Source organism: Mastacembelus armatus, chromosome 16 (assembly GCF_900324485.2).
Source record: "Mastacembelus armatus chromosome 16, fMasArm1.2, whole genome shotgun sequence".
NCBI classification, from domain to species: domain Eukaryota; kingdom Metazoa; phylum Chordata; class Actinopteri; order Synbranchiformes; family Mastacembelidae; genus Mastacembelus; species Mastacembelus armatus.
The window spans coordinates 25,048,179-25,061,299 of record NC_046648.1 but is presented as its reverse complement, the minus strand read 5'-3'; the positions used below and the strand labels follow the sequence as shown (position 1 = coordinate 25,061,299).

The 13,121-nt window shown below is 45.7% G+C and overlaps 1 protein-coding gene across 3 annotated transcripts in view; it reads right to left on the bottom strand.

The window, feature by feature from the left end:
- LOC113136287 (collagen alpha-6(VI) chain-like) overlaps positions 1 to 12,720 on the bottom strand; it is a 41,190-nt gene extending 28,470 nt beyond the window's left edge. The window contains exons 1-3 of one of the 3 annotated variants that reach the window (XM_026316956.1): positions 11,741 to 12,720; positions 7,244 to 7,314; positions 70 to 176 (exon numbers count right to left, since the gene is read on the bottom strand). In XM_026316956.1, coding sequence (XP_026172741.1) covers positions 70 to 145 — 76 coding nt within the window. In that variant the 5' untranslated portion in view covers positions 146 to 176; positions 7,244 to 7,314; positions 11,741 to 12,720. The remainder of the gene's footprint in view (positions 1 to 69; positions 177 to 7,243; positions 7,315 to 11,740) is intronic. The other 2 variants (XM_026316958.2, XM_026316957.1) reach the window with 2 other exon arrangements.
- Between the last annotated feature and the right edge of the window lie 401 nt (positions 12,721 to 13,121).

Here is a 13,121-nt window from a genome sequence, read left to right as displayed (position 1 = left end):
ACGTACGTCACAGGCTGACGTGATGCTGCTATGCAGGACCTTACGTCATCACTGCGTAATCGCACCCACCTGTCCTCCCAGCAGTGTTTCTGCAGACACAGGCTGCCGTGATGAGGACGAGGAGAAGAGCCCACTTCCCCTCCATGTGGACGAAGGGCTCCGGGGTTTCTCTGGTCCTAAAACACAAAGACAAAGACGCCCATAAATACAGAGAAACATCTGGAAGTCAGTCAGTCTCAGCTGGGGTTGAAGCTTTTTTCATGTTACATGCAAAGGACACATTCACAGAGAACAGGACACTCCCACCATAACTTCAAAACCTCAGCTCGTTCCCAAGAATCAGAGCTGGCTGTGGTGGGCTGCACAGCAAGATCAGAAGAGTCTGACACTCAAAAGAGCAGTTTACAGGAACTTTTCATCTGTGTGCTAAGCTACAATTGGCATGTCTGGGTAACGGATCATTCACAGAAACTTTATCCAACAAATAAATACACTTATTTAACGCTTCTTTAAATGAAGTCCAGGTCATTAAACCTTTAAACATCAACAATGGGAGGCCCATCTTTTTAAAACAATTGTAGGTTTATTAGCTGTTGGTCCCATTGTTGGTGAGGAAGAACCATGTGAGCCAGGTCAGCGGTGTGGCTCCCTGCTGGGTTGTTTTAATTGTTTTTGGACAACAATGGAGGTCTACGGCTCAGACCCATAAGCTGCCTTGCCACCTTGCTACCACAATTAAGTCATTTTTATATAGAAATCAAGGGATGAGTTTACTGGATGGCAGGGTGCACCTCTCTGTAGAGACCCTAACCCCACCCAGCTGCAATCAAACCTTCCCACAGTCATGATCTGGCAGCTTCATAACGGCTGGTGGCTGAGAAGTGCAGCATCATTCTGGTTATTGACACGATGTGTCCCTGCTCACTGTGGTGCAATCGTCAGACCATAACTGCAGTACTGGGATTAAACTGAGTAAATCACTCTGTGAGCATTGCAAGATCTCCAGTCTCATCTGTTACAGCAGAGAAATAAATCACTGCAGAGCAACGATGAGCCTGATGAGTCCGATGGGCTCGATGAGTCCGACGAGTCCTGCCTGGAGGTCACTAACAGGAACACAAACTAAGCCTTGGTTAGTTAAAACGCCTCTTACAGGACTGGAGCATCCAACTGCCCATGACAGGAAATCTGACAGGAAGCAGATTTTGTGCTCCCACAGCACAAGCTGTGGGAGCAGAAGAAGTGGCAGCCCCCACACAAAAGGCCCTGGGAAGTGCTAAATATTCAATAAACACTAATTCACTTTTGTATAGTGCAATGACCTGTAGGACAGGCTGCAGATCAGGGACAGACCAGGCATGTGTCCCACCGTAGGGTCACGTGACGCTCGTATGAAAAGAAAAAATAAATCTGCAGTGAATTGGATTCTCAGCGTCATGTGGTGCTTCGTTGGTACGGCGTCAGAAAACATTTTAATATCATAAATATGATTTACATCATTAACCACGAATGTTTATTGTTCAGCTTCAGCTTTGCTTTGTCATCAGGCTGTTAATGACACGTGAAACATCCAAACTAAACAAATGTGCGTTTCAACCTCAAATATAAAGAACAAATTTAGGAATGAAAAGGTCCAAGTAAGAAGAACACTTGGCTCAGGCTCCGTCCTGCAGGCAGAAGAAGGATGAGAAACAAATCAGTCTTCCATCTCAAACATCCACCGAGCCAAACCTCACAACTCCTTCACGGAGCCTGTGCACCACCTCCTTCCTCTGCAGTTCCAGAGAAGTCTGTGGCTCTGGCTGCTGAATGAATTTAAACCATTTCTGCTGCACAAGAGCCAAAAGACTCCAACAGGGCCCCCACATCTGGCTCCGTGGCAGACCACATCTGGTCACATCAGAGGAGTCCCTAATGCCTCCCACCACAGAGATCAGGATTCAGTGAGAGGCAGGGACACACGTTACAGCAGCTCCAGCAGGTCTAAAGATCCTTTAGACGTAATGACGAGGCTGATGATGAGGCTTATTGGAGGTGAAGTGCACGTCACCTGCAGCAGCTGCAGGTGGCAGAAAGAGCACTTCCTGTTCGGTCTGATCGCTACCTGAGAATTTCTACTTTTACTGAAGGAAAGATCGGAGTACTTCTGTCGATTGTTTTACTAACAGAATAAATGTTGAAGAAGCAAACTAATCTCCACTTAGACAGAAGATAAACACATTCTCAGAACATCTAAACCAATCAGGGGAGATTCCCCATCATGCCCTGGGGTCTGTGGGACCGGCTGCACTGTGCTCGATCACTGGTCATTGATGGTGTGCAGGCCTGAAGCTAGTTTACATAGAATAACAGAGATTTGTGGTGTTTGGGATATTTCACAGTGAATCACTAACCGTGTTTCTAAACAACTCAAACACCGACGTGCTGCTGGAGCAGCCCTGCTGAGTCCCAGTCTGAGCACAGTTTACATGGATGAAGCCTTCACACGGCCCAAGGTGTCGGCAGAACAGATGTTTGGACGTTTCAGACACACAACGGCACAAAGAAGCACAACATGATGCAACACAAGTTTCAGACTGGAGAATGACAAAATAACCTTGAACCAGTTGGACTCAGACCCAGGGATCACACTGTGGATCTGGTTTCATGTGTAGCTCATGGTTTTAACTAACATATATGCACATCCAGCTGTTCATCGTCCCCAGCCATAATTTGTATAAACATAAGTTAACATGACAACAGCTGAGACTCTTTCTGTATCGTTCACGTGGAGATGAAGGTAGAAACAGATCAGTGTGACTGTCGTCTGAGGTCTGCAGTTTGTGACTCCCAGCTGGATCCTGATGCCTGTTTTCCTCCACTTTCTGTAAACTTCTATTATGGACTCAGTTTCTAAAGTCACGAACATCCACTCAGACCACAAACGCTTTCTGACATTAAGTCTCACATGTTATTTTAGCATTTTCCCACTAAGGGATTCTTGCTGATTGTGTTTCTACTGTAACTGTGCTGTGGGCATTGGACACCACCCCAACATTTCTGCTCTTCAGTGGAAAGGCTGGAAGTTTGTCCTTGCCCACTCCTCCTTCTCTCTGCGGCAAACAACATTTCAATAAATTTCACATGAACAGAATGTAATAATTGCTGGGGCCCGGCTGAAGGGGTGTTTTCAACATGTCTTCTGGGTTAGCACCAATTTCCAAAGAATCCAAAGAAACTCTTTTCCAAGGTGCATGAGGGGAATCGTCTCCCTCCTCCTCCCTCCAGAGCCAGGAAAAGTGACAATAACCAGCTCCTCCTCTCCTACAGTAGATACATGCCTTCTTTATGCAAGTGTGTTCAGCCATCTGTGCACGTGTGTGTACGCGTGTGCTTGTGTTTAATAGCCTGTCACATGGCTGAGGCCCCGTGAGTGGAGGCCGTGGGCTTCAGTCGAACGTGAAGCGGTTGAAGGTAATCAGGCTGATTGAGACGAGGGTCTCTGCATCGGCTTTTCACACAGACCGCCGGGCTGCGCCCCAACTGCTTTTATTTAGTCCGAGTTCAATCAGCTCTCTGGCTCGGCCGTAGAGCCGAGTGTTTGATGTCAAAGAACGAGGGGCCTCATTGTTTAGGGCGTCGGGCCAAAGTCGGAGCACAGCACAGGGAAAGCTCCAGGATCTCCTCTCACTGAGGAGTCCAGGTGTTCTGTGGGGTGGAGCGTTAAGATGATCAGACTCAGATGATAATCAGCCATGTCTGATTTCCACAGTGGGTGGCCAGGTGTGCCCAGATGTTTCTCAACTGAAGTGGCCTTCTATAGTGTGACAGAGCTCCTCAGCCCCCTTGCAGGACTCTACATAAAACACACAGTGACGACTGACTCCGCTCTGAGTTAAATCTACAGTTTGGGCCGAGTCCTGGTTTTTCCTGAACACAGACCGACTCTGCTTTCATTCTCTCTGTCTCTTCGTCCTTCTCGTGGAATGAGATGAGTGAGACAGAGCAGCTGGACCTCGGAGTTCTGGCTCACGTTAGTCTGAAATGTGAATCAGGGATCAAAACGAACACTGTTGCTGATGGTTTATTAGCTGGTCCCTCCAAAAGCTGTAAACAAACAGGACTTTGCAGGTTTTTCTCCACAGAAACTCGTCAGACACCAGCAGACTGTGGGGTCTCGCTCTCAGGGCGCTGTTTTACAGGGAATACCTGCACAGCTGGAACTAATCACCAGTTACTGTTGCCCTGAAACGTCAACAAAGATCAACAACTATGCCATAAAAACACACAAACCTTTTAACGAGAAGACCTTTGAAATCAAAATCCAGCTGAGCTCACAGCTGCTCAGTGTTGGTGACTTCATCTCTTCACAAACCCACTGGGTCGGGCCTGGAGGCTCACCAGCGCCCTGATTAGGACTGGAAGAGGCCTGGGCTGCCCCTCTCACATCTTGAGAGCACATCTTTGAGAAAACACGTTCGTGTGTTTTGCCTGCCAGCAGTCTCTTCACCCCCACTCTGATAATGACTGACTTCAAGTGTCAGCAGGTTTCTACGCCTGAACGGTGCAGCCTGTGTTGGCCTGAAGACCTGAGCTCTGCCCCATCATACAACAACATCTCATGAGCTACTGCTCATTAAACTGTTTGAGACAGAGCCCCGACTCCTGTTTTTACCTGAAATATGGCTGATCCAAACCAACTGGAACAAACTTCGTCATCATAAAAACACAAACGACGACAGCAGTTTTCCAGTTCTCAGCCATGAACAGGGTTGTACACTGAAAATACAGTCAGTTTTTCTTTTTTAACCAAAGAGAAAAAGCCTGAACCAGATCAGAATCCCCCGCCCCCCTTCCTCAGCCCGCTGGTCCACAGTTTGCTCTGCAGGTAGGTTGTCCTCAGGCCATATCAGTACTTGTAGTCTACAGATACTCTGTCATGTCCAGCACTTACAGATGATGTGGTCATTTGATAAACAAATTCCACAGCAAGAAAACCAGTTGGAGCAGGTCCAAAGTCCAGTGAAAGACTCTGCAGCCCACGCACAGCACCGAGCCTTGCTGCCAGTACGAGAGCTGCTGTGAGGGGGTCAGTCTGAGGGCAGAAGGTCTGCATCATTACTCACCAGCGCAGTGTAAATCCAAACTGTGCTACAACATGTGGGAACCATCTTAATGTTTGGAGAGGAACACACGGCGTTTGAAGGCCCCTGGTCTCAGGCTGTAACGTCCCTGTCAAACACGAGTCCATGTAAAGGAGGAGTTTGTTGTTTTAATGTATAGAGCTCGTGTTTGGAGCCGTGTATCTACAGCCGCTGCTCTGAACATCTGACGGACCGTGACAAACCAAGGTCTCCCACACTGTGGAGCTCAAGGCTTCATGTTCAAGCACTGACAGGAAGAAATAAATGATTTCACTGATGTGTATGAATCAAACAGTGAACAGAGTAAACCTTCCACTCCCTCACAAACTGGTGACCGATGACGGGTCGAGGCAGACGAGTGGATGGAAGTAAAGGGATCATGTAATAACATTAACATAAGGAATTGAATTGTGTCGTTTGAGGGGAAACTCTATACTTTGACAAATACATCAGGGATGTTATGACTGGATCCTGACCCCTGGTCCAGCTGAAAGTACTTCAGTGTGTTTGCATTAGTATCTTTGTTTACAGAGTGTAAATAACCTGTAAGCTGCAAACGTTGGAATGCATAAACAAATCTCACATGTATTAGATGTAAAACTGCTAAATCTGTGCACAGGAATATCATCCTGCATCATCTGAGGAACCTGCAGGACCAGTCAGGGCCTGAAATGTGTTTATGTTTTTTTCCAGGAGGAATGAAATACAGGTTTTAAAACATAAGACCCAGCATATGGTCATCAGGTCTGATTTTTCAGTTGCATAAAACACAACCTATAGGGCAGGTTTGCAAGTCCGGTCAGGTCCGGTCAGGTCAGGCAGCGATTATATTTAGAGATAATCACTGGTAATGATCCAGTTCCTCTCTGGAGCTTTGTGGGGCAGTTTACTCTGATTGCCTGAGCAGACTGTGCTGATGTTTCCTGCTGATGTTAGTGAGTTGGGCTAATTATTGCATTACAGCTGTTTACAGCTGTTCACCGACGAGGGCCTTCACACGGTTAAAAATGTCACTTTCTCCACATGAATCCTGTTTTCCTGCACTGTGGAGCTGAGGTGAGACTTCATCGAACAACAATCATCATCACCACCTGTGACCAGCTGCCTCCAATCAAACTAGAAACAACAAGGAGCTTCTTTCCTCGTTCAGCAGGAAGAGAAAACCAGCTGCAGAGGTGAACGAGCACTTCTGGGGTTTCACTGTAAATTTGATAACGTCGCCAAAGGAAACAAAGCTCGGACCGAGCCCACACACAGAAACAGCAGCACACTAACTGCTCAGGCGTCACAGGCCCATTCCTGCTTTAACTTGGCTTCCAAGGTGAAGATGGTCTAAAGAGGCTGGGCCCACACCTGAACACACTCACAATCCGCCAACTAAAGGACAGAGCTGAACCAGACAGGCTGAAGGCGGAGACAAAGACATGGGTCCTCAACCTCTTGGTCCACATCCAACCGGAGCTGCATTGGCAGCTGGGACATCTCAACACAGACATTTCGGCTTAAAACAAAAGACATGGTGCCCAGTCCCACAACTTGGGGATTCCCGAAAAGAAGGACTCCATCTGTTTGACACGAGCTCAGTAACACGCTTGTTTTTCTTTCTGGTGAAATAAAGGACGCTCACCTGAAACTCAGAAAGAAGTTTGGTTGGCTCAGTATTCAGCTCTGTGTTGATCAGCCTGATAATTGCTCTTATTGCAACAGGCAGGCTGAAAAGGTTTTCTTTGGTTCCGTGTTGTATGTGATCTGACGGCATTCTGACTTTGTCTAATGTCGTATGATGGTTCTGTCTGTTCCCTGGGAAAATCTCCCAGGAAAATAAATAAAGCTAACAAGGCTCAGCAGATGTCAAAGAGCAAATGTAGAAACTTTGTCTGCCATGAAGTGATGAAGGTTAGCAGAGGTCCCTGAATTGATAATGTCCAGCTGACGGAAATCTGCAGGAAATTCCTCATTACAGAATTCCTCAACAGCACAAGAAAGCAGGAACAGCCTGCAGGAACCTGAAGGTTATTTCGTAATTACGTTCTGATTTCAAAGGTTGATTTTGTGTTTTTCAAGGTTTTACAAGTGATCAATTTAGACACTGTGTGTGTGTGTGTGTGTGTGTGTGTTACCTGGTACAGGGTCAGCGTTGGCTCAAAGACACTTCAGCAGGACGACAGGAGGCCCAGAGACTCAGACGAACCTGGAGCACAAAGAAAACAGAGATTATTACTGGACAGAGCTGAAAGTGTTAACACCGGTTCTGTTCCTGGTGGAACCTCTGTACTTCAAACTGCTTTCAAATTTTATTTGTAGGACACAGTTTCATATGAATCAGCCAAGGTTCCTCACAGCCCATCAAAAACTACTACTGCCCTTAGTACTACTGCTAAGTACTACTACTATATACTGTACCTGTAATAGAACAACTACTGACCCTAGTACTATTTGCTAACACATGTAGCACAACTCACATTCACAAAGAACAAACAGTAACTTTAAGAACAGAGACAAGAGAAAACAAATTCAGAAAGTATTCAGACGCCTTCACTGTTTCACAGTGATGTTGTTGAGTCTACACTCTGTGAATTTTAGGAAAGTATGTACATTTATTAAAAAGCAAAAACATCACATTTACTATTCAGACCCTTCAACCAGGACTTAGCTGAAGAACCTTTGGCAGCAATTCCAGCCTCAAGTCTTTCTGGGTATGATCCAAACTACAAAAAGATTCCTAAAACAACAACATCAGCAATAAAGGTGACAGACTACAGAGACACAGAACAGCTACAGAAACAAAGACTCTCAGTCTCAGTTTGTTCAGGACTGTCTCAGTATTTGACAGTCAGAGCTCAATCTCAGAACATGGACTCAGGCTGTTTACTCTGAACAAACACACAGAGCTGAATGATTTAAGGTGAATTCTTATTAATACACCCAGTAATGTTTGGCATGCTCACACTCTGTTACTGCTACAATTACCACAACTACTACCACTACTACAGTACTTAGATCTGGACACGAGTGTGAGATGATTAAAGAAATGCGCCGTCTTTCCAAAGTGCAGTGCGGACCCATCTGTGTGAGTTTATACAGACATAACAGGCGACAGGAGACAAATAGGATCCACCCAGACCAGATAAACAGGAAAAACTCCGTCAGCGACCGAGCGGTCGCGATAGTCCGTGTCTGCAGGCCAGTGTGTGGTCCGCGGTTTACATTAGGACTGAGTGGACTGGTGTAAACAGGCTCAGCATCTGGTCTGTGCAGGTTCACACCTGCTGAGCTGCGTCTGAGAAGAGTTTCATCTCCAAATATGGGGACAAGTTTCTACTGAGTCCCTTCATTCATCTGGGAAACCCGGAGTCACAGCTGCAGGTTACTGCTGCTCTCTCACTGTCTTTGGTTCGGTCCAAAGAGGGACCTGCCAGTTTATTAGCTGCTGTTAGCTGTTAGCTGCTATTAGATGCACCAGACCAGGTTCACCAAACTAGTGCAGGACACAGTCCAGAAAGCAGCGCTGCAGTGATGAAAGTCCAGATCTGCTCTTCTTCTTCCTGAACACATTCACACTATGACTTAAAAACAAAAGCACCAGGGTAACGGTCCTTTGGCTGATCCACCTGATCTACTGACAGCAGGTGTCATCACCTGCAGGACAGATATGTGACCGTTAATAAAAGCAGTGACTCAGAGACACCCAGTGTTCCTGAGTGAACCTGCACAAACACATTCATGGATGCAGATTTGATGCCAGGTGTTTACTGCCCTTTACAAAGCTGAGTTTAGTTTCTGCACGACGTCACACAAGTGACACCAGTCAGTCATTAACAGTCTGACACACTGATGTCTAAATAGTTACAGTTACACTGTCACCAGGCAGAAAAACAAAAAGGAGATAGTTTCTGCCTTAAAAGCCGCAGCAGGTTTCACCTCTGCAGGCTGGAATAGGACAACAGATGTACGTGGAAGAGCTATGTGAGGGGAGTGACCTGCAGCCTGAAGCCTCTACAGTCCTGATCCTAATCTGACCATCTGATTGGCTCCTGCTTCTGCAGACTCGCCCTGCTAATGACTGTCGGCCTGGAAATGTAAACTGACCAAAAAAGGTCTCGCTCTCCGTTGTCTCCATCTCACACACACACACACACACACACACACGCAGACACACACACACACACACAGACACACACACACACACACACAGACACACACACACACACACAGGAGGAGAATAAGGTAAACAGCTCGAGCAGAAAGATTATATACATATATAACCCTCATATATCATCATCATAGTTTATTTCAGACTCCATGTGACTCTTCTGAGACACGTGTTTAACTCCATCATGAGAAAAAGACTTTCAACCCAGAGACACGAGCTGCTGATAAATAAGCTGATTCACTGCAGGTCAAAGGTCAGGGGTCAGCTCAGCTGTAATAAAATAGTATTGTAGTTTCCTGAAGCAGAAACCAACATGAGAAAACTCTCCAGGTGTGAATGTTGGATCCTCCAGCAGCCTCACACCCTGTGTCTGAATCTAACATTGTTGGCACAGACAGCACCTGTTGTTGTTGCACCCATAGGTGTCTTCCCCTCTTCACCTGCAGAGTCTGGACACTGAGCTGCTGTTCCATCATTTGAAGCCGAGCGTCTTGTTCTTTCCCTCCACAGCCTCATTATCCTGACTCCCTTTGTTCACTGGAACAGCCAGACCCAGTCCTGCTTCCTGCTGGGCTGGATGGTCCAAATAATGGACCCCAGTCTTCATACACACAGTTTGTCGGGACACCAGGAGGAAACTGTTTGCATCCATTTCCAAAGCTTGATTGACATTTGACATGTCAGTCACAGCTGGAAACTGGTTTCTACCAAAGCTGGATATTTAGTCTTTGCTCTAAAGAACAAGACTCATGTTCTAACTTTGCTGTTCAGATTGTGACACGGACGAAACACACACACACACACACACACACACACACACACACACACACGCACACACACAACTTAGTGCAGTCACACATCTGTGGACATAATTAACTAGACCTTATAAAAAGCTGGAAAGCAGCCCTGACACTCAGAGAGTCAATCTGGAGGAACTAACCCAAACTGAATGAGCTCAAGATGAAGTCACTGCAGAGCAGCACGAACACATGTCAGGCCCTATAGGACGACTATATGATGCTTTGTTTCAGAACAAGAGGAAGCAGCGGAATAGGAAACAGATGAGCTGCAGATGGAGGAGGGGGCCACTTACACTAAACAGAGCCGCTCACGTATGGAAGCTCATTACTGACAAAAACACCGAGCACAAACCGTTTCTAAGCTCTGATCACATTCACAAGTCAGGCCACGTTTTCTGGGCTCAAGAAATTCTCAGAATCACGTTCTATCGTCCTCCTCTTATTTAGGAGCAATTATTGTTTTTTAATTGGAAAACCTTTAATAAACTTTCAATAAAAACTTTACAGGGTTTATATTGATGTTCATAAACCCACCGACACAAGAATAAAAGACCCCAAAGTGAGAAAAACAAAAATACCAATCTTATAAATGAAACACTGTATTATTATGTTGAATTGTCTACTCTTTATTATATTATAATGAGCTTTTCTTGTGTATTGGCAGTTTTTCCCTGCGATATAAAACTGTAACGTGCGAACAGCTGCAGCCACAAAACTCAAACTTTCTTTCAATTTAGATCAGAAATTCTGAGCTCAGCAAACATCACAAATGTAAAGTGGTTATTGTAAAATCCTTCAGTCCTAATGTTTGAAAAGTCATTTTACATCATGCTAATTAAATCGTGTTAGCACCTGGACTGTTCGCACGATGCTGTGACTACAGACCAAAATCTGCTTCTGTTAATCACTAATCAGTAACTTAATCACATTCATGTTCAGTTCCACTAAATGGAGGATAAAATTCCCACATTTCAGCTTCTCAGATGTTTTTGTTTCTTTAAAATGATCCGTAAAAAAGCTGAGAGTTAATAAATAACGAGAGCCCGACTAACACTTTTCTGTCCATGATGTTCGACAAAACAAAAGAGGCTGAGCTCAAAAGACACATTATATTCCAGTTGTTTAGATAAAATACTACACTGTACTACACTGTACTACACTGTACTACAGTGTACTACAGTGTAGTACAGTGTACTCGAGGAACTAGTATTTCTCTTTTGCAAGCCTTCACACTTTGACTCATATTTTAGAGCCTAAAACCATAAGCTCTGCAAATGAAAGTGATTAGAACACCAATATCACCCTGAGCCTAAACTAAGAAAACCTTCACTGGCTGTAAAGAGCCTCCCAGTAGAACCAGAGAAAGTGTGAAAGAGTCTGAAACAGGAAATGACTTCAGAGGATGAAACAGCTGAAACTGATAGAGTCAATCTAGTTTGTTTGTTAACTGCAGACTGAAAAAGCACGTTAGTGTAGACAAAGGTGCACAGAGAAAAGGTGATTAAGGCTGGTTAGGGAAAGTCCATCCCCCAGCAGCTCTGACTTCAAACCACTTTTTAGCATTTCAAACAAACTGTGCTCTGCAGACTGAAAGGTGAGTCAGGTAACAAACACAAAGCTGCAGTCTTCATGTGTGTCATTCATGCACAGGAGTGAGCACTTACCGATCTGCTGCTCCGCGTCCGCTCCGTCTGCACACAGATCACACCAGTCCCACGGCCATGTAGGGAGGTGCAGGCTCCTCCAGGCTCCTCCAGGCTCCTCCCCAGTGAAGCGCTCATCCTCCCGCAGAGGTGGAGAAGAAAAAACCAGTGGCAAAATACCACAGAATCAGAGTTCTCAGGAACACATTATTCTTCTGAACCACTGCAATAAAAAATCCTGCTGTTTTTGTTCTTACTGAAGCTTCTGAAAATCTGATTTCCATGTAAAATCCTGTGCTGCGTTCCAGTTCATCATGTTTCAGTCCAAACTGAGTGGTGGACCAGGCCACATGCAGAGCTGAGCTGGTCCTGAGGTTATCAAAGCATCAGACTCTGTGTCAAGCAACAATGGACAACACAACCATGACTTCCTCACACCTGCGGGACGTTACCTCAGACACAGGTAGAACAGTAACACAGACATTAAGACAGTTTCACACATCAGTCCTGAGCGTCACCCAGAGCCTTCAGGATCAGCTGGAGAAAACTGGGCACTGGTGCGAGGACTGAGGGAGGGTATCATGCAATGTACCAAGTCAAAATAAAACTGGATAACAGCTGTTGATAGGTGGGGGTGCTTCCTGTGATGATTGACAGGTAGAAACTGGTCAAACACATCCATCATTGGACTGAGACCACAGGCCACGTGGGCCCAGACCAGGGTTTAACCAGCGTAAAAGACCCGATCACATCTGTCTGATCTGAACCGAACCGGCTGAGGTAATGCTCCTTTATCAGCCCTTATCTAAAGGCTGGGAAACTGCAAGTCCAGTTGCATAACTTCCCCTGGAAGAATCTTCACAGACATGTTTTATCAGCCCTTTGCTGGAGTTCCACCTTTTCCCTGCCCCCCCAAAGGAAACATGTCTTGTTTTAGTGGACTTGGTTTAGTCTGAGGCTGCAGATGCAGCTTTTTTTCAGGCTCTGGCTCTTTCTCTGTGATTACATTCACTGAGCCTCCAGTTTGTACAGTTTTGCACCCAGACAGTGAACGATCAGCAGTTTGCCTGAAAGTAACATTTCTACTAACCTGGTTTGAAAAAAAGAGTGTGTGAACGCTGCCGACAGGTTTGCTGCTGCAGAGGGAATAAGTCCTTGACGTGGAAACGAGATCTTTAGTGCAGAAAGGAACCAAACAGCTGTAATACAGACATATGTGCAGCATGATGCACAAGCCACACAAATCATCTGGACTCAGGAAATCACTGAAGGCACCATGTGTAGGGGCTGACTTTATGTTTGACAGATCATTCCTAAGCCTTTTACACAGACCTTTAGGTTGCCAGGTTGTGGAAATTCCCCTCGTGTCCTTTCATCACTTGTATTGATAGGCAGGACCTCA